The following is a 22,165-nucleotide window of genomic DNA, read 5'->3' as shown; positions in this document are numbered from 1 at the left end:
TAAACATAACCCTAACCTTAACAAAAGGGCTTCTCAACAGTTTTTACCCCCAAGTCATAAAACTCCTGAACAGGTAATCAAATGACTATTTGCATTGTGTGCCTCCCCCAAACCCTCTTTTTACGCTGCTGCTACTCAAATCAAATCAAATCAAATCAAATTTTATTTGTCACATACACATGGTTAGCAGATGTTAGTGTGAGTGTAGCGAAATGCTTGTGCTTCTAGTTCCAACAATGCAGTAATAACCAACAAGTAATCTAGCTAACAATTCCAAAACTACTACGTTATAGACACAAGTGTAAGGGGATAAAGAATATGTACATAAAGATATATGAATAAGTGATGGTACAGAGCGGCATAGGCAAGATGCAGTAGATGGTATTGAGTGCAGTATATACATATGAGATGAGTATGTAAACAAAGTGGCATAGTTAAAGTGGCTAGTGATGTATGTATTACATAAGGATGCAGTAGATGATATAGAGTACAGTATATACATATACATATGAGATGAATAATGTAGGGAACATTATATTAGGTAGCATTGTTTAAAGTGGCTAGTGATATATTTGACATCATTTCCCATCAATTCCCATTATTAAAGTGGCTGGAGTTGAGTCAGTGTGTTGGCAGCAGCCTCTCAATGTTAGTGGTGGCTGTTTAACAGTCTGATGGCCTTGAGATAGAAGCTGTTTTTCAGCCTCTTGGTTCCAGCTTTGATGCACCTGTACTGACCTCGCCTTCTGGATGATAGCGGGGTGAACAGGCAGTGGCTCGGGTGGTTGCTGTCCTTGATGATCTTTATGGCCTTCCTGTGACATCGGGTGGTGTAGGTGTCCAGGAGGGCAGGTAGTTTGCCCCCGGTGATGCGTTGTGCAGACCTCACTACCCTCTGGAGAGCCTTACGGTTGTGGGCGGAGCAGTTGCCGTACCAGGCGGTGATACAGCCCGACAGGATGCTCTCGATTGTGCATCTATAGAAGTTTGTGAGTGCTTGTGGTGATAAGCCGAATTTCTTCAGCCTCCTGAGGTTGAAGAGGCGCTGCTGCGCCTTCTTCACGATGCTGTCTGTGTGGGTGGCCCAATTCAGTTTGTCTGTTTATTTGATTTATTTTACCTTTATTTAACCAGGCAAGTCAGTTAAGAACAAATTCTTATTTTCAATGACGGCCTAGGAACAGTGGGTTAACTGCCTGTTCAGGGGCAGAAAGACAGATTTGTAACTTGTCAGCTCGGGGGTTTGAACTCGCAACCTTCCGGTTACTAGTCCTAACCACTAGGCTACCCTGCCGCCCCTACCCTGCCGCCCCCCCCTGTCTGTGATGTGTACGCCGAGGAACTTAAAACTTACTACCCTCTCCACTACTGTTCCATCGATGTGGATAGGGGGGTGTTCCCTCTGCTGTTTCCTGAAGTCCACAATCATCTCCTTAGTTTTGTTGACGTTGAGTGTGAGGTTATTTTCCTGACACCACACTCCGAGGGCCCTCACCTCCTCCCTGTAGGCCGTCTCGTCGTTGTTGGTAATCAAGCCTACCACTGTTGTGTCGTCCGCAAACTTGATGATTGAGTTGGAGGCGTGCGTGGCCACGCAGTCGTGGGTGAACAGGGAGTACAGGAGAGGGCTCAGAACGCACCCTTGTGGGGCCCCAGTGTTGAGGATCAGCGGGGTGGAGATGTTGTTGCCTACCCTCACCACCTGGGGGCGGCCCATCAGGAAGTCCAGTACCCAGTTGCACAGGGCGGGGTCGAGACCCAGGGTAAATGAGGAGTTTGGAGGGCACTATGGTGTTAAATGCCGAGCTGTAGTCGATGAACAGCATTCTCACATAGGTATTCCTCTTGTCCAGATGGGTTAGGGCAGTGTGCAGTGTGGTTGAGATTGCATCGTCTGTGGACCTATTTGGGCGGTAAGCAAATTGGAGTGGGTCTAGGGTGTCAGGTAGGGTGGAGGTGATATGGTCCTTGACTAGTCTCTCAAAGCACTTCATGATGACGGAAGTGAGTGCTACAGGGCGGTAGTCGTTTAGCTCAGTTACCTTAGCTTTCTTGGGAACAGGAACAATGGTGGCCCTCTTGAAGCATGTGGGAACAACAGACTGGGATAGGGATTGATTGAATATGTCCGTAAACACACCAGCCAGCTGGTCGGCGCATGCTCTGAGGGCGCGGCTGGGGATGCCGTCTGGGCCTGCAGCCTTGCGAGGGTTGACACGTTGAAATGTTTTCCTCACGTCGGCTGCAGTGAAGGAGAGTCCACATGTTTTAGTTGCGGGCAGTGTCAGTGGCACTGTATTGTCCTCAAAGCGGGCAAAAAAGTTATTTAGTCTGCCTGGGAGCAAGACATCCTGGTCCGTGACGGTGCTGGTTCTCTCTTTGTAATCCGTGATTGACTGTAGACCCTGCCACATACCTCGTGTCTGAGCCGTTGAATTGAGATTCTACTTTGTCTCTATACTGACGCTTAGCTTGTTTGATTGCCTTGCGGAGGGAATAGTTACACTGTTTGTATTCGGTCATGTTTCCAGTCACCTTGCCCTGATTAAAAGCAGTGGTTCGCGCTTTCAGTTTCACGCGAATGCTGCCATCAATCCACGGTTTCTGGTTTGGGAATGTTTTAATCGTTGCTATGGGAACGACATCTTCAACGCAAGTTCTAATGAACTCGCACACCGAATCAGCGTATTCGTCAATGTTGTCGTCTGACGCAATACGGAACATATCCCAGTCCACGTGATGGAAGCAGTCTTGGAGTGTGGAATCATCAGCTTTTCCGAAAGGAGGGCGGGGCAGGGCCTTATATGCGTCGCGGAAGTTGGAATAGCAATGATCCAAGGTTTTTCCCGCCCTGGTTGCGCAATCGATATGCTGATAAAATTTAGGGAGTCTTGTTTTCAGATTAGCCTTGTTAAAATCCCCAGCTACAATGAATGCAGCTTCCGGATATATGGATTCCAGTTTGCAAAGAGTCAAATAAAGTTTGTTCAGAGCCATCGATGTGTCTGCTTGGGGGGGAATATATACGGCTGTGATTATAATCGAAGAGAATTCCCTTGGTAGATAATGCGGTCTACATTTGGTTGTGAGGAATTCTAAATCAGGTGAACAGAAGGACTTGAGTTCCTGTATGTTGTTTTGGCCACACCACGTCACGTTAACCATAAAGCATACGCCCCCGCCCCTCTTCTTACCAGAAAGATGTTTGTTTCTGTCGGCGCGATGAGTGGAGAAACTCTCTGTTTATCATATATGCATAGTCAATTTAACTATACATTCATGTACATTCTACCTCAATTGGGCCGACCAACCAGTGCTCCGGCACATTGGCTAACCGGGCAATCTGCATTGTGTCCTGCCACCCGCCACCCACCACCTGCCAACCCCTCTTTTAAGTTACTGCTACTCTCTGTTCATCATATGTGCATAGTCACTTTAACCATATCTACATGTACATACTACCTCAATCAGCCTGACTAACCGTTGTCAGTATGTAGCCTGGCTACTTTTAAAGCCTGGCTACTGTGTATAGCCTTTCTGTTTGCTGTTGTTTTATTTCTTTACTTACCTATTGTTAACCTAACACATTTTTTTGCACTATTGGTTAGAGCCTGTAAGTAAGCATTGCACTGTAAGGTCTACACCTGTTTTATTCGGCGCATGTGACAAATAAACTTTGATTTGATTTGATTAGATTTTAGGCTATAATTTTATGTTGATAGCTGTATGATTAGACTAAAGTATGCACTGATGCTAATACACACTTATGCTAGTTACAATTATTTTAAATGTCTCAGGTCTAATCTATTTCCAAATTAAATAAGAAATAGTAAACACAAATAAAAATTACAAATATTTCACTCTAAAACAGCAACACTCGAAAACAGCAACAATTCTCTCAGCCTCATGGCAAAAGGTAAAAAAATAGCATGAGATTAGCGAAACAAATGCACCCCAAATGAAGAGAATTGGCGATGTGGATGCATTCATAAAGTGAGAGTTATTACAAATGCATGTTAGGTGGGCCAATCATATAAAAAAATGAAGAAGTTATGCTTCTAGTATCAGTATTGTCAGGGTCGGATTAATGCAGGGGCTTACCGGGGCTGAAGGCCGTGGGGCCAGGCCCGTGGGGGGCCCAAGAGGCAGCAAAAAAACAAAGTAAAACAAATATACAGTATATACAGTTGAAGTCAAACGTTTACATACACCTTAGCCAAATACATTTAACTCAATTCTCCACAATTCCTGACATTTAATCCTAGTAAAAATTCCCTGACTTAGGTCAGTTAAGATCACCACTTTATTTTAAGAATTTGAAATGTCAGGATAATAGTAGAGAAAATGATTTATTTCAGCTTTTATTTATTTTATCACATTCCCAGTGGGTCAGAAGTTTACATACACTCAAATAGTATTTGGTAGCATTGCCTTTACATTGTTTAACTTGGGTCCAACGTTTTGGGTAGCCTTCCACAAGCTTCCCACAATAAGTTGGGTGAATTTTGGTCTATTCCTCCTGACAGAGCTGGTGTAACTGAGTCAGGTTTGTAGACCTCCTTGCTCACACACGCCCTTTCAGTTCTGCCCACAAGTCTTCTATAGGATTGAGGTCAGGGCTTTTTGATGGCCACTCCAATACCTTGACTTTGTTGTCTTTAAAGCTATTTTGCCACAACTTTGAAAGTATCGTTGGGATCATTGTCCATTTGGAAGACCCATTTGCTACCAAGCTTTAACTTCCTGACTGATGTCTTGAGATGTTGCTTCAATATATCCACATACTTTTCCATCTTCATGATGCCATCTACTTTGTGAAATGCACCAGTCCCTCCTGCAGGTAAGCACCCACACAACATGATGCTGCCAACCCCGTGCTTCACGGTTGGGTTGGTGTTCTTCGGCTTGCAAGCATCCCTCTTTTTCCTCCAAACATAACGATGGTCATTATGGCCAAAAAGTTATATTTGTGTTTCATCAGACCATTGGACATTTCTCCAAAAAGTACAATCTTTGTCCCCATGTGCAGTTGCAAACCGTAGTCTGGCTTTTTTATGGAGGTTTTGGAGCAGTGGCTTCTTCCTTGCTGAGCGGCCTTTTAGGTTATGTCGATATAGGACTCGTTTTACTATGGATATAGATAATTTTGTACCTGTTTCCTCCAGCATCTTCAGAAGGTTATTTGCTGTTGTTCTGGGATTGATTTGCACTTTTCACACCAAAGTAAGTTTATCTCAAGGAGACAGAACGCGTCTCCTTCCTGAGCGGTATGACGACTGCGTGGTCCCATGGTGTTTATACTTGCGTACTATTGTTTGTACAGATGAACATGGTACCTTCAAGCATTTGGAAATTGCTCCGATGGATGAATCAGACTTGTGGAGGTCTACAATTTTCTTCTGAGTTCTTGGCTGATTTATTTTGATTTCCCCATGATGTCAATCAAAGAGTCACAGAGTTTGAAGGTAGGCCTTGAAATACATCCACAGGTACACCTCCAATTGACTCAAATTATGTCAATTAGCCTATCAGAAGCTTCATTTTCTGGAATTTTCCAAGCTGTTTAAAGGCACAGTCAACATAGTGTATGTAAACTTCTGACCCACTGGAATTCTGATGCAGTGAATTATAAGTGAAATAGTCTGTCTGTAAACAATTGTTGGAAAAATCACTTGTGTCATGCATAGACTTGCCCAAACTATAGTTTGTTAACAATAAATTTGTGGAGTGGTTGAAAAACAAGTTTTAATGACTCCAACCTAAGTGTATGTAAACTTCCGACTTCATCTGTATAAGGAAATATATACAGTGTATATTATATATGTCACACCCTGATCTGTTTCACCTGTCTTTGTGCTTGCCTCCACCTCCCTCCAGGTGTCACCAATCTTCCCCATTATCCCCAGTGCATTTTTACCTGTGTTCTCTGTTTGTCTGTTACCAGTTCGTTTTGTTTTTGAGAAACCTACCATAGACACATCCTATGTGTTCTAATCAAATAAACTATATGCACTGAGCTTGTCTGATGCTTTAAGCCCACTGTTTGATTAAATAATTAAGACACACAAATGACTAGAGGGAGTTCGACTTGCTGAAAAAATTGACAGCGAGTGACGGTGTGACTAGTACCTCTCTTTGCTGCAGCGACCACCACAGAACATCAACAGTATTTAATTAAAGCCATTTATGACTGAAAAGTTCTGTTACCAAAATCCCTGATTCTGGAAAAACATTCCCAATTCCCTCAACCCTTGCTCTCTTTAGGTGAAACATGTATGCATCACATGCACGTGACCAATAGGGCCTGACTTATAGCCTATCATTATCACATCAACAAATTGGTTATAACAAACTCTGAACACCACAACACATGTGACAGCAAAATGGATGCAGAGGACGTGACAAATAAACAAAATGGGGAATGTTTACTGGTTCCTCAGGAGGTAAAGGGGAAGTCAGATACAGTGCCTTGCGAAAGTATTCGGCCCCCTTGAACTTTGCGACCTTTTGCCACATTTCAGGCTTCAAACATAAAGATATAAAACTGTATTTTTTTGTGAAGAATCAACAACAAGTGGGACACAATCATGAAGTGGAACGACATTTATTGGATATTTCAAACTTTTTTAACAAATCAAAAACTGAAAAATTGGGCGTGCAAAATTATTCAGCCCCTTTAACTTTCAGTGCAGCAAACTTGTATTTATCATCATTAGTCATTTAGGTCAACATTGGATCATTCAGAGATCCTCACTGAACTTCTGGAGAGAGTTTGCTGCACTGAAAGTAAAGGGGCTGAATAATTTTGCACGCCCAATTTTTCAGTTTTTGATTTGTTAAAAAAGTTTGAAATATCCAATAAATGTCGTTCCACTTCATGATTGTGTCCCACTTGTTGTTGATTCTTCACAAAAAAATACAGTTTTATATCTTTATGTTTGAAGCCTGAAATATGGCAAAAGGTCGCAAAGTTCAAGGGGGCCGAATACTTTCGCAAAGGAACTGTATGTGGAATACATTTGACTAGTTGTGGAAAATACTGGAGATCAAGAAAAATAAGTTATGGAGCAAGCACTGCGTGCACATTATTATGCGTGCCAAACAGGTGCTGTCAGATTACAATATAATTTTTCTGACCATTTGGAACAATGTAAACAACACTAAAGAGTGTGCAAAGCTGTCATCAAGGCAAATGGTGGCTACTATGAAGTATCTCAACTATTAAATATACTTTGATTTGTTTAACACTTTTTTTGTTACTACATGATTCCATATGTGTTATTTCATAGTTTTGATGTCTTCACTACTATTCCACAATGTAGAAAATAGTAAAAATTAAGAAAAACGACATTTTTGACTAAGCTTTCTCAGCCTATTCATGCAAATGTTATATACAGAATGTTTCACAATATTAAAGTATTGGACTCTGTTAAACATATAGGTCATAGAAAGTAATACCAGCAGTGTGGCAGCTTCTTCAGAGATGGTTGAATAAGCTCAAGCCTGATGTCAGGTAACAAGTTATTGGCATGGAAGAGGAAAGGACTGACTTAAAGAAGATCTAAAGATCTGGTAAGGGAACACAAACATGAACATGACAATAAAAATAAATAGTGTTTGAGGTAAGGATGACATTTTACATTTCAATCATTTAGCAGACGCTCTCTTCCAGAGTGACTTACATTTAACTAGTGCATTCACCTTAAGATAGCTAGGTGCTACTGTTCTCCTTGCAGTTCCTATCATGGGCTTTTTCAGGAGCATACCTTATTCTGACATAGTAATAGGTTACCCATTTAGATAGAGAATTAGAGGACTGTTTGCTTGGTTCTTAGCTCTACTGCAGTTGGCTGAGGATGTTGACTTGAAATGTATTCTCTTTGATCAGTGCAATGATTGTGGGTCACTGAAACCCCCTTTTAGAAACTGTTATCCTACATTTTTGACCCATCCAGTGGTTTGTTGAGACAAGCGTTGTTACTTGGGGCCTTTACATGCTCCCGGTAGTAATTTAATTGGCCATTTATAAGACGAACTGAGTCAGTGAGAAACACAATATGAAATTGCAGTATGTAGAGTAATTGGTAACACTGTATAATCGTTTAATGAATAAGCATTCATACATATTATACATATTTATATATTGTGTATCTAAAATGTCATTATTTGTAAACATGCATAATAATTTAGAAACATTATAAGAATCCCAATTCATAAGCAATTATGGCACATAATGGTAATCATTTATAAAACATGTATAAGCTTATTCATGAAAATTATAGTAAAGGGTAATCAAGTAATCTTTACAGTAGTTTACCTATTAGCCAGTCTTCTGAACTAGTATTCATTTTGAATCGTTTTTACAATACTACTATTCTATGACTCTTTTATAATGTCCTTGTTGTTTATTCAGACATTTTTACAAATCTGTATCTAGAATCAACAAGATTTGAGCAAATTGATTAATTTAAGGAGGCCACACCAGATAATGAATGTAATGTTCAGGATTGGTATCATTGTATAGCATCCATCCAATATTTGAAACGTTGTAATGTGTGAGAGATTAATGGAAGACACCAGAAACAATTAATTGGAATATACACAAATTATCTAGCTGATTAGTATTGTCATAGGAGAACAATGCCTTGGATGGATCAGTGTTTGATTTGCATATTTTCGTAATGTCCTCGTGGGAATACAGGAAAATGAACACTGCTCCTAATCATTTTATTTTATTTGGAGGTAGGAGAGAAGGAGTGCAACCATCTATCTTTGACATTTTCCTCCTCTTCTTCTTGTCTTGATTGTCTGTGATAGGCATGGCATAATTCACCCTTCCCACCGGATCCATTTGGTTCCTCCTCCTCAGGAAGTGGAGACGCCAGAGACAAGGACTGCCTTCAGCTGCTGCCTTTCTGACGGTGCCTGCAATCGCTCTGCGATGCCCTGTTCATTTCTAGCGAGGAGCTGCAGGCAGTAGCGAGAGACCACGCAGGGGAAGGATGCATTTAAAGCAGGATGTGTGCTGGATGCTGGGAGACACGGCAGCGATAGCAGCAGCAGCAGCGAGCACGGAGGGCCTGGGAAGCGCCCACCCCCTCTCTCTCCTCCTTTTCCTCCCCCCCTGCAGGACCATGCTTGCGTGAGGGATGAGGCTGTGCACAGGGACGCCAGGCCAGAGCTGCGGCCTACTTCTTCTCACAAGAGCCGGGCTCTCGACTGCAAGATCTGTGAACGCTTTGCCACCATCAAATCAGCATCTTTGGTAGGCAGGCTCCCTCTCCCGCTGGGAGGGTCTCTCTCTCCATCCTCTCAGCAGCACATCTGTAGCCATGGCAACCGGATCCCGTTAATAAGTGTCATTTTTTTCCATCCTCAGGTTCCCCCCTCTGCTTTCATGTGTGTGTAATTGTTTGGATTGATATCAAATCTCTTTCTGTATCTGTTTATCGTGATGTGTTTTTGTTATTGATTTACAAGCTATGTGTGGAAGTACCTTTAGCATTTTCATCCCAGAATAGTAGGCCTGCAAAACAGGCTCATACCTATTGAGCCCTCCATTTGTGGCTACATACACTATGGACGTGACAGATGTATTAGCATGAAGAACACCACATTGACATTCAAGACACCCTTCTTATGTTCATGTATGTAGCTCTTATAATTGATGATGCATGTGCTATGCTACTAGCATGACATCTGAGCTGAGCAGCCATGATCATTTAGTGAAGAGGAGCAGTGTGCATTATTTCCTGCCCTGGCTAATACTATCCACAGATACTGTACCTAATGATCCTCAAGAATGTACACCAATTAACAACTGCGCGTGTTTGTGTGTGTGTGTATGTGTGCATGTTTGTATGTGTGAAAGTAATGAAAGAATTTGTGACAGGTGGCCATAGAGGCCATCTTTAGTTATAATTGATTGGACTTTACACGTTGGACTAAAAGGCTAATCAGAATATATTTAGTAAATTCTGGAATGAATTTACTGTAGTTATACTACATCAAGGGTGATATTCAGAGACAGGGATCTAGAGTACGCGCAACTACATAGAACCAAATGAATACTGCAGTTACCCTTAGGTGTACAGTATATAGTCTTTGTGAGGTCTCTCTTCTCTATTTCACTGAAGGTATTCTTGCAAAGATAATAAAATATGTCAAGTTATGTGTCAGATTCACGAAGGATATTGTTCTACTGTATTTTACAGTCTATTACTCAGTGCGACTAGGGTACTCGTGTTTCTCCCTTTGTAAGTCCATATTTAACGACATAGTTCAGCACATTTTAATTGTACAGTAGGTATCTCAGGCCCTCTTGCTTTTCACACCTGACTGTTCTCTCTGTGCCCTCTGACCCCCTGAACCCTGTGTCCAGGTCACCAGGTAGATCCAGGAGCATGAGCAGGACTCTGAGCTGCGGGAGCAGATGTCTGGGTATAAGCGCATGCGGCGGCAGCACCAGAAGCAGCTGATCGCCCTGGAGAACAGGCTGAAGGCGGAGATGGACGAGCATAGGCTCCGGTTGCAGAAGGAAGTAGAGACCCACGCCAACAACACTTACATTGAACTGGAGAGACTGGCTAAACGGCACACCGTTCACACAGACAAAGAGGTGAATAATGTTGTTGCATGGTAGGACAGTAGGTCTTGGTTGCTGTGAATGAAAATGTGAACTGAAGATGTTCCAGCCCCTTGATTAGATTGCATCTGTAGCATTTTGTCCTATCAGCATAATGTAAGACTTTTAAAAAGCACATCGAAGGGAGGAAATCAACGAAATAAAGCTTGGACATTTCGAATGTTCCCATACAGATAAAGGCAGCTACAGCAGAGGAGAAGAGGATCCAGCAACAGATCATTGCCCAGCAAAAGAAGGAGCTGACCACCTTCGTAGACAACCAGAAAAAAGAGTACAGGCTCTGTAAAGACAAGATCAAAGAGGTAAATGCATAAATCATTTACAATTTTTTCCCCTTGGTCTGTGATAACACTGTTTGATTTTTCCATGGATTCCATGCAATACCCATTACGCCCTGGTTCTTATCTGGATGTTGCAGGAGATGAATGAGGAGCCCAGTACGCCCAAGGAGGAGAAGCAGGAGCGTCTTTCCAGGCACAAGGAGACGGTGCAGCGCTCACAGGCTGAGGATGAGGCCCACCTTCTGGACCAGCAGAGGCTGGTCTATGACAGGAGCTGCCGTGCTCTGAAACGCAGGACACTGGTCAAGAGGCACGAGTTCGAACAGGAGCAAATGAGAGAGGTACAGTTCCTCTCTGATATTTAGCTTGCCAATGATGCTGATAGAATTGCCTCTAGAATTGTCAACCCAACCTCTTTTGTTAAATGGCCTAATTTGCATTGTAGAAATCTGAAGTACTGTATATTCAAAATGAAATGAGGAGATGAGGAATATGTCCCACCCCAGGAGCTGAATAAGAAGAAGACCCAGAAGGAGATGGAGCAGGCCCTGATGATCCGACAGGACGAGTCCACTCAGGAGCTGGAGCGCAGGCAGCTGCAGACACTGCAGAGGCTCCGTGTTGAGCTGATCTTCCTGCAGCACCAGACCGAGTTGGAGAACCAGGAGGAGTACAACGGCCGGCGGCAGAGAGAGCTGCACAGGAAGCATGCCCTGGAGCAGCGGCAGCAGCCCCGGAACCTCAAGGTGCATAGAATCTATACTACAGCTGTTGCACTGTACATTTGGTTTAGTAAGAGCCAATGATAAATCATTGTGTGTCTGCACATCAAGGCAAAGACCCTTGAATTAAAGTCGCACCCCTGATCAGACTGAAGCTCAGCCGGTAGTAATAACCGGCAAAATGATTGTTTCTTACTGTATGTTTCTTACGATTGTTTCTTTCTTTCTATTTGGAGATGTTGGAGATGCAGATCAAGAAACAGTTCCAGGACACGTGTAAGGTGCAGAATAAGCAGTACAAAGCCCTGAGGAACCATCAACTTGAGGTCTCTCCTAAGAGCGAGCACAAGGCCATCCTAAAGTCACTGAAGGAGGAGCAGACACACAAGCTCGCTGTGCTGGCCGAGCAGTACGAGCAGAGCATCAACGAGATGATGGCCTCACAAGCGGTAAGGGCACTACTCACCCTTAACCTCCAAACAGGCACACAATGCTTACTGCTACATGTCTTTTTTAACCCTCTCTCTCTTTCGCTTGTCTCTGTGGTCCCCCAGATGCGTCTGGAGGAGGAGCAGGAAAGGGAGTGCCAGGCGTTGAAGCAGCAGCTGCAGCAGGAGATGGAGCTCCTGGATGCCTACCAGAGCAAGACCAAGGCCCAGACAGAAGCCCAACATGAGAGGGAGCTGCAGATGCTGGAGCAGAAGGTCTCCTTACGCAGGGCCCACCTGGAACAGAAGGTATGTTTTGGTTATGTGGTAACACAGTCTCACCTCTTTAAACTGACCACGTCCCTTATTTGATTATCACTATTGTGGTTTCAGATTGAAGAGGAGCTGGCCTCACTTCAGAAGGAACGCACTGAAAGGATCAAGCAGCTTTTTGAACGGCAGGAGAGGGAGATGGACGCTTTCGATGCAGAGAGCGCTAGGCTGGGGTTTGGGAGCTTAGGATCGCTGGACTTCCCCAAGGAGGACGACAGATGAAAATGGATGTGGTTGTGGAGGACTAGACTCTTTCCTTCTGGTGTATGGTGTAGGCATGTGCTTGCATTCTCACGGTCAACTTCACCATGGCCATCTCTGCAGTGATAACACTGGATAACCCTCTTTCTCTCTTCCTCTCTGGAGTCTTTTAGATACCACATCACAGCATAGAGCGGTCATTTGCCATGGGAACTACTTTTGTTAAACTTTGGAAAAAGGGGAAAATTAAACAAGATGAATTCACAACACAAGTTCAACCAAGTGTGTGTAACTCAAAAGTCTTGCGTTGGAGATTACAAGAATAGAATACTTATAACAAAACAAAAAAAAGAACTGACTCTTTCCTCCATGCCACCATCCTCCTTTTGGTATGAATTCAGGAAATTCAGGAAATTTTAGTAAAAATTAGCACTTTGATATGTTTAGGTATTAACCCATCATGTTCATATGATGCTTAATGCGTATGTCACATGGAGGGGCATTGCAATTGTGGAATGTGAGCTGCGGACTACACCGTGGTGTTAAGTTGCTTCTTCTTTATTTTTTTCTCTCACAGAATGTGAATAATACTTTATGTGAAAACTGTAAGCTAAAAGAAGGTATTGGGACAGTGTCAGATCTTATATGTAAAACAGTTTTAAAGAGAGATTTTACTTCATTCCATATTGTGCTAAAGCATATGGTCCTTCACTTTTTAAACAACTCCGGTACTTTATTTTTTGTTGTTCAGTATTTAGGATTTATTGGCATCAGTTTGATCAAGCTGTGTATTTTATCAGAATGATTCAACTCTGTCAAACTGGTTATTATTGCATGCACTTTAAAGACACATTCAGGTTGTGAAGTGATGCATGACTCTGTCCAGAGATTTTAGCCGTTTGTAAATAAAAGTGGTCATTGCATTTTTTGTTTTAATCCCTATTGACAAGCGCCATATTTGATATGAAAATGTCACAAATGCCTTTATTTAAGTTGTGCCTAAGAAGCGGTTTTGATTTGTTGTTGTTGTTCTTTCATGTTTGTTTAGCACGGCCAATACCATTGATTGTTCCATCCAAATTTGGGAATCATTTAACGTTCACCAATCAAAGGTCTTGTCAAGGACAATGGTGAGAATTGTGCTGTATAACTTTTGATATAAATATTTGTATTTGAGGACATAAATAGGAGATACAGAAGCATTGGTCGATGCAACTAATGACGGAACTTCACATTATACTTAGAAATATGTTTTTTTTCCCTTGGTAATGCGGTAGGTCAAACATACTGAAAACTCGAATCACTGAAGACTTTTATCAGATTGTATTAAAAAAAACACAGTTAAATGGTATCACAGAATTACTGTAAATGCATCGATTAAAAAAAAGAAGCTGTCTGGTAATAGTTAACCAGGCGGGTGGTTGCTTTGTTCTGGGTTGCATTCAAGTCGTAGCTGTTTAGTAACCAGATGTACAATGTTTTGCAATGTTCATTGTTGTTATTGCACATACGTTTGCAAAATGTGTCCATTACAGTGACTGGGAAGGAAATTGTTTGGTGCTTGATTTCTAATATCACCATCAGCCTTTGACACAGACAGAATACCGGATTGAATGCCTGTCTATGGATGTTACAACTATTTCAACATGTCCAGGTTTAACAGTTTTGAAAGATTGTTTAAGTTGAGATCTTTAATGCAACACTGATATTTTGACAGTTGCCTCCAAACCCACTCCCTAGTCCTGTTCCTCACACATTGATATAATTTAAGTGATGGAAATCACGCCCTTCCTAGTTGGTGGGCTGGGCAAGTGAGATTAAGAATGTTAAAATATCTGACACATAAATACAACAAAACTATGAACTTCAAAATACATTAATAAACAACTAATACTTTCAATGTAAGAAACCAAGTATGGCATTATTGATACCTCCAGACTCATGACTTGTGGCATGACTTCAAGTGCCAAAGTTATACAGTAGGCTTCAGATTGGGAATTATTATGGTGTAAATGACTCCATGGAATGGGGCATATTTTGAGGTTGGAAGGTTGGAGAATGTACGTTTTCTTGACAAATGGTGTAGATCCATATGCTATTTTCTTTGGGTTGGTTTAACTTGAGACTGGTTCAAACCTGTTATGAACCAAACTTGTTTATGTGCACTTATGTTATCAAGAAAGGGGACTTCCCTAAACTAAGCCACACAGCGTTTCCTGTGTGGTACAGAGATGAAATAAAAGAGATTCTCTTGAAACAAGAGGTCTGCATCAACATCCTGCATCCAATGTCAGTGCTCCCATGAATGAATGTGCAATTATTTTCTTATTTCCTGTATTATTACCGTACATGCCTTACGTAAAGTATACACCCTGACAATTATGTAAGAAAGACACAAATAGTTACAGCATATTAGATTCACCAGAAGTGACAGTCCATATTCCCCACAGTGCTGTGTGTGTGAACCGGTGGTGAGGGAAGTTACCCCTGCAGTGCTTCCTGTTTCCTCGATGCCCTGTGGTCTACCATCTTACAATGCAGACTGTGTATCTGTTTGATCTGGCTGTTGGGTAAGGACATTCTCATATGGTAGAGGGGTTGTGGCAAGAGTGGTCTACCCTCACCTGAGTTGTGCTGACAGGGATGTGGTCGAGTGAGTTCCCCCTGACATGAAACACTTCTGAGTTGAAAGGAGGAAATGTGGGTCATAATCATGTAAAGTGAAATGAGTGTACTCTTTATATATAAGGTGCATGTATTATCACAGAGCACAATGACTAGACAGGAACCTAACCAGGATTCATGTTATTCATATTGAGTAAAGCAATGATGTGTAGGTGATTATGACACCTACAGGGAGGTCAAGGGAGTAAGTCCACACATCAAAGTCCGAGACAAGCAGAAATGGACCAACATACATAATTATACATCACGTCTTAGGTTGGCAAAATGTTTCTGTTAAAAATAACTTTTTTCAGTATTGGCTGTTCCGGACGACTGTGTGATCTCACTCGCCGTAGGTGATGTAAGACCTTAAAACAGGTTAACATCGGTGGAGGCTGGTGAGGAGAGAACGGCTCATGATAATGGCTGGAACGGCGCAATTGGAATGGCATCAAACACCAGGAAACCATGTGTTTGATGTATTTGATACCATTCCACTGATTCCGCTCCAGTAATTACCACGAGCCCGTTCTCCACAATTAAGGTGGCACCAACCTCATGTGGTTAACATTCACAAGGCCACGGTGCCAGACAGATTACCAGGACACGTACTCAGAGAATGCTCTAACCAGCTGGCAAGTGTCTTGACTGAAATTTTTAACCTCTCCTTGACCCAGTCTGTAATACCTACATGTTTCAAGCAGACCACCATAGTCCCTGTACCGAAGAACGCCAAGGTAACCTGTCTAAATGATTATCGCCCCGTAGCAGTGAAATGCTTTGAAAGGCTCATCATGGCTCATCATGGCTCACATCAACACCATTATCCCAGACATTCTGGACCCACTCCAATTCTCATACCGCCAAAGTTTCCGGAAAAAAAATTCAGCACTACAACATTTTTGGGTCTGCTGAGTGCAAATTTCAACGATGTGAAAAGTCTGTTCAACTTCCAGCTTGCGTTTACTGTGAACACTGAGGCTGTACCCGCTTGACGTTACAGTTTCAGACAGTGGTCAAGTAGGCTACTGTGGCTATTTGATCATAATTTAGGCCTACCAAAGTGGCCAAACATCAAAAACAATGGGGAAAATGCATCCCATAACACTTTAACATGGAAATAGCTGTTTTATCATTCAGCCAGTAGCAGCCAATGTGTGGTGTTCAATGTTGGCCTACATTCCATGAGACTTTTGAAAAAAACATGCAGGGCTTGACATTAACCACATGTCCTTCAGACAAGGAGGTGACTGAAAATGTTTTTGTGTTGTTTGATGTAAGAAACCACTTCACAAAATAAAATGCATTATTATTCCCATACCATTATTACAGAGAATTAAACAAATTATGCTACCCTCCGCCGATTGTCAATTTAGCTTATTCAAGCCTGTCTCAAAATACAACACTGCCTCTTTAAGACAGAAAAGCTCTTGCTGTCATGCCCTGACCTTAGAGATCCTTTTTATGTCTCTATTTTGGTTTGGTCAGGGCGTGGGTTGGGGTGGGTATTCTATGTTCTATGTTGTGTAGTTCCATGTTTTGGCCGGGTAGGGTTCTCAATCAGGGACAGCTGTCTATCGTTGTCTCTGATTGAGAACCATACTTAGGCTGCCCTTTCTCCAACCTGTGTGGGAAGTTGACTTTGTTGAGGGCACATAGCCTTTAGCTTCACAGTTTGTAGTGTTTATTGTTTTGCTCGGCGTCATCTTAAATAAAGAATAAGTACGCTCACCAAGCTGCACCTTGGTCCTCCTCCTTCAACAGCCGTGACAGAACTTCCCACCAACAACGGACCAAGCAGCGTGGTAAGGAGGAGCAGCGTGTCCAGGATTCATGGACTTGGGAGGAGATCCTGGATGGTAAGGGACCCTGGAGGCAGGCTGGAGAGTATCGCCGTCCACGGGAGGAACTGGAGGCAGCAAGAGCAGAGCGGCAGCGCTACAAAGGGACTCGGCTAGCAAGGAAGCTCGAGAGGCAGCTCACAATTTTTTTTTTTGGGGGGGGGACATGGGAAGTGTGGCTGAGTCAGGTTGGAGACCTGAGCCAACTCCCCGTGCTTACCGTGGCGAGCGTCGTACTGGTCAGGCACCGTGTTATGTGGTGGAGCGCACGGTGTCTCCAGTGTGCGTGCACAGCCCGGTGTGCTACCTTCCAGCTCCCCGAATCGGCCGGACTAGAGTGGGCATCCAGCCAGGTCGGAGGATGCCGGCTCAGCGCATCTGGCCGCCAGTACGTCTCTACAGCCCGGGATATCCTGCGCCAGCTGTGCGTCCTGTGCCTGCGCCCCGCATCTGCAGAAAATAACCATCCAGCCAGGACGGGTTGTGCAGGCTCTACGCTCAAGACCTCCAGTGCGCCTCCACGGCCCAGTGTATCCTGTGCCTGTCCCCAGAAGGACAGGGCCTCCTGTATGTCTCCCCAGCCTGGTGAGCCCTGTGGCAGCTCAACGTACCAGACTGCCCATATGTCTCCTTCCTCCATTGATGATCCATGGCAAGAAGTCTCCAGTGATGATCCATGGCACGAAGCCTCCAGAAACGGTGTCCAGCCCGGAGCCTCCAGAGACGTCCTTCAGCCCGGAGCCTCCAGAGATGTCCTTCAGCCCGGAGCCTCCAGAGACGTCCTTCAGCCCGGAGCCTCCAGAGACATCCTTCAGCCTGGAGCCTTCCGAGATGTCCTTCAGCCCGGAGCCTCCAGAGACGTCCTTCAGCCCGGAGCCTTCAGAGATGGTCTCCAGTCTGGAGCCTCCAGAGACGTCCTTCAGTCCGGAGCCTCCAGAGACGGTCTCCGGTCCGGAGCCTCCAGAGACGTCCTTCAGTCCGCTACGAGGGTCGCCAGTCCGTACTGCCCAGTACATCACTGGGACTGAGCTCTCTGCCATCCAGGACCTCTATACCAGGCGGTGTCAGAGGCAGGCCCTAAAAATTGTCAAAGACTCCAGCCACCCAAGTCATTGATTGTTCTCTCTGCTAACAAGCGGCACCGACGTCTGGCACCAGCAGGACTCTGAACAGCTTCTACCCCCAAGCCATAAGACTGCTAAATAGTTAACCAAATAGCTCCATGGACTATCTGCAATGACCCTTTTTGCACTAACTCTTTTTGACTCCATGCACACACACTGGACTCTACCCACACACTCACACATACTTACCCTGACACTCCAACACACACACACTTACACACTCATCACATACGCTGCTGCTACTGTTTATCTATCCTTTTGCCTAGTCACTTTATCTCTACCTACTGTATATGCACAGTTGAAGTCGGAAGTTTACATACACGTAGGTTGGAGTCATTAAAACTCGTTTTTCAACCACTCCACAAATTTCTTGTTAACAAACTATATTTTTGGCAAGTCAGTTAGGACATCTACTTTGTATATGACACAAGTGATTTTTCCAACAATTGTTAACAGACAGATTATTTCACTTCTAATTCATTGTATCACAATTCCAGTGGATCAGACGTTTACATTCACTAAGTTGACTGTGCCTTTAAACAGCTTGGACAATTCCAGAAAATTATGTCATGGCTTTAGAAGCTTCTGATAGGCTAATTGACATAATTTGAGTCAATTGGAGGTGTACCTGTGGATGTATGTCAAGGCCTACCTTCAAACTCAATGCCTCTTTGCTTGACATCATGGGAAAATCAAAAGAAATCAGCGAAGAGCTCAGAAAAAAATTGTAGACCTCTACAAGTCTGGTTCATCCTTGGGAGCAATTTCCAAATGCCTGAAGGTACCACGTTCATTTGTACAAACAATTGTACGCAAGTATAAACACCATGGCACCACGCAGCTGTCATACCGATCAGGAAGGAGACAAGTTCTGTCTCCTAGAGATGAACGTACCTTGGTGCAAAAGGTGCAAATCAATCACAGAACAACAGCAAAGGACCTTGTGAAGATGCTGGAGGAAACAGGTACAAAAGTACCTATATCCACAGTAAAACTAGTCCTATATCGACATAACCTGAAAGGCCGCACAGCAAGGAAGAAGACACTGCCTCATAACCGCCATAAAAAAAGCCAGACTACAGTTTGCGATTGCACATGGGGACAAAGATCTAACTTTTTGGAGAAATGTCCTATGGTCTGATGAAACAAAAATAGAACTGCTTGGCCATAATGACCATCATTATGTTTGGAGGGAAAAGTGGGACACTTGCAAGCCGAAGAACACCATCCCAACCGTGAAGCACGGGGGTGGTAGCATCATGTTGTGGGGGTGCTTTGCTGCAGGAGGGACTGGTGCACTTCACAAAATAGATGGCATCATGAGGTGGAAAATGATGTGGATATATTGAAGCAACATCTCAAGACATCAGACAGGAAGTTAAAGCTTGGTCGCAAATGGGTATTCCAAATGGACAATGACGCCAAGCATACTTCCAAAGTTGTGGCAAAATGGCTTAAGGACAACAAAGTCAAGGTATTGGAGTGGCCATCACAATGCCCTGGCCTCAATTTCAAAGAAAATTTGTAGGCCGAACTGAAAAAGCGTGTGCAAGCAAGGAGGCTTACAAACCTGACTCAGTTACACCAGCTCTGTCAGGAGGAATGGGCCAAAATTCACCCAACTTATTGTGTGAAGGTTGTGGAAGGCTACCCGAAACGTTTGAGCCAAGTTAAACAGTTTAAAGGCAATGCTACCAAATACTAAGTGAGTGTATGTAAACTTCTGACCCACTGGGAATGTTATGAAAGAAATAAAAGCTGAAATAAATCATTCTCTCTACTATTATTCTGACATTTCACATTCTTAAAATAAAGTGGTGATCCTAACTGAGCTGAAACAGGGAATTTTTGTTGTTGTGGTGTCCTTCTGTTCACCTGATTTAGAATTCCTCACAATCAAATGTCAATTTTATCAAGGCTAATCTGAAAACAAGACTCCCTAAATTGTATCAGCATATCGATTGCGCAACCAGGGCTGGAAAAACCTTGGATCATTGCTATTCTAACTTCCGCGACGCATATAAGGCCCTGCCCCGCTCTCCTTTCGGAAAAGCTGACCACGACTCCATTTTGTTGATCCCTACCTACAGACAGAAACTAAAACAAGAAGCTCCCGCGCTGAGGTCTGTTCAACGCTGGTCCGACCAATCTGATTCCACACTCCAAGACTGCTTCCATCACGTGGACTGGGATATGTTTCGTATTGCATCAAACAACAACATTGACGAATACGCTGATTCGGTGAGCGAGTTCATTAGAACGTGCGTTGAAGATGTTGTTCCCATAGCAACGACTAAAACATTCCCAAACCAGAAACTGTGGATTGATGGCAGCAATCGCGTGAAACTGAAAGCGCGAACCACTGCTTTTAATCAGGGCAAGGTGACCGGAAACATGACCGAATACAAACAGTGTAGCTATTCCCTCCGCAAGGCAATCAAACAAGCTAAGCGTCAGTATAGAGACAAAGTAGAATCTCAATTCAACGGCTCAGACACAAGAGAAACAAAAAGAAAACCAGCCCTGTCACGGACCAGGATGTCTTGCTCCCAGGCCGACTAAATAACTTTTTTGCCCGCTTTGAGGACAATACAGTGCCACTGACACGGCCCGCAACCAAAACATGCGGACTCTCCTTCACTGCAGCCGACGTGAGGAAAACATTTAAACGTGTCAACCCTCGCAAGGCTGCAGGCCCAGACAGCATCCCCAGCCGCGCCCTCAGAGCATGCGCAGACCAGCTGGCTGGTGTGTTTACGGACATATTCAATCAATCCCTATCCCAGTCTGTTGTTCCCACATGCTTCAAGAGGGCCACCATTGTTCCTGTTCCCAAGAAAGCTAAGGTAACTGAGCTAAATGACTACCGCCCTGTAGCACTCACTACCGTCATCATGAAGTGCTTTGAGAGACTAGTCAAGGACCATATCACCTCCACCCTACCTGACACCCTAGAACCACTCCAATTTGCTTACCGCCCAAATAGGTCCACAGACGATGCAATCTCAACCAAACTGCACACTGCCCTAACCCATCTGGACAAGAGGAATACCTATGTGAGAATGCTGTTCATCGACTACAGCTCAGCATTTAACACCATAGTGCCCTCCAAGCTCGTCATCAAGCTCGAGACCCTGGGTCTCGACCCCGCCCTGTGCAACTGGGTACTGGACTTCCTGACGGGCCGCCCCCAGGTGGTGAGGGTAGGCAACAACATCTCCACCCCGCTGATCCTCAACACTGGGGCCCCACAAGGGTGCGTTCTGAGCCCTCTCCTGTACTCCCTGTTCACCCATGACTGCGTGGCCACGCACGCCTCCAATTCAATCATCAAGTTTGCGGACGACACGACAGTGGTAGGCTTGATTACCAACAACGACGAGACGGCCTACAGGGAGGAGGTGAGGGCCCTCGGAGTGTGGTGTCAGGAAAATAACCTCACACTCAACGTCAACAAAACTAAGGAGATGATTGTGGACTTCAGGAAACAGCAGAGGGAACACCCCCCTATCCACATCGATGGAACCGTAGTGGAGAGGGTAGTAAGTTTTAAGTTCCTTGGCGTACACATCACAGACAAACTGAATTTCCACACACACAGACAGCATCGTGAAGAAGGCGCAGCATCGCCTCTTCAACCTCAGGAGGCTGAAGAAATTTGGCTTGTCACCAAAAGCACTCACAAACTTCTACAGATGCACACTCGAGAGCATCCTGTCGGGCTGTATCACTGCCTGGTACGGCAACTGCTCCGCCCACAACCGTAAGGCTCTCCAGAGGGTAGTGAGGTCTGCCCAACGCATCACCGGGGGCAAACTACCTGCCCTCCAGGACACCTACACCACCCGATGTCACAGGAAGGCCATAAAGATCATCAAGGACAACAACCACCCGAGCCACTGCCTGTTCACCCCGCTATCATCCAG

General features: G+C 44.0%; 1 protein-coding gene across 1 annotated transcript; it reads left to right on the top strand.

Moving 5' to 3' along the window:
• Positions 1-8,801: 8,801 nt before the first annotated feature.
• Positions 8,802-13,546, top strand: LOC112219457 (serine/threonine-protein kinase TAO3). Its single transcript, XM_024380720.2, has 8 exons — positions 8,802-9,265; positions 10,382-10,618; positions 10,819-10,947; positions 11,064-11,267; positions 11,433-11,672; positions 11,885-12,097; positions 12,203-12,385; positions 12,470-13,546. Exons 2-8 carry the CDS (start codon positions 10,433-10,435, stop codon positions 12,629-12,631), a joined length of 1,317 nt encoding a protein of 438 aa, XP_024236488.1. The 5' UTR covers positions 8,802-9,265; positions 10,382-10,432; the 3' UTR covers positions 12,632-13,546.
• The last annotated feature ends 8,619 nt before the right edge of the window (positions 13,547-22,165 follow it).

This window comes from Oncorhynchus tshawytscha, linkage group LG20 (genome assembly GCF_018296145.1).
Source record: "Oncorhynchus tshawytscha isolate Ot180627B linkage group LG20, Otsh_v2.0, whole genome shotgun sequence".
Taxonomy (NCBI): Eukaryota; Metazoa; Chordata; class Actinopteri; order Salmoniformes; family Salmonidae; genus Oncorhynchus; species Oncorhynchus tshawytscha.
The sequence above is the reverse complement of the archived record's forward strand: the minus strand, read 5'-3'. Positions and strand labels throughout refer to the sequence as shown.

Coding starts and splice junctions, on each gene's coding strand:
- LOC112219457 (XM_024380720.2), top strand. CDS start 10,433: ATGTCTGGGTATAAGCGCATGCGGCGGCAGCACCAGAAGCAGCTGATC. Junction 10,948..11,063: donor GTAAAGACAAGATCAAAGAG/GTAAATGCATAA, acceptor TGGATGTTGCAG/GAGATGAATGAGGAGCCCAG. Junction 12,098..12,202: donor AGATGATGGCCTCACAAGCG/GTAAGGGCACTA, acceptor GTGGTCCCCCAG/ATGCGTCTGGAGGAGGAGCA.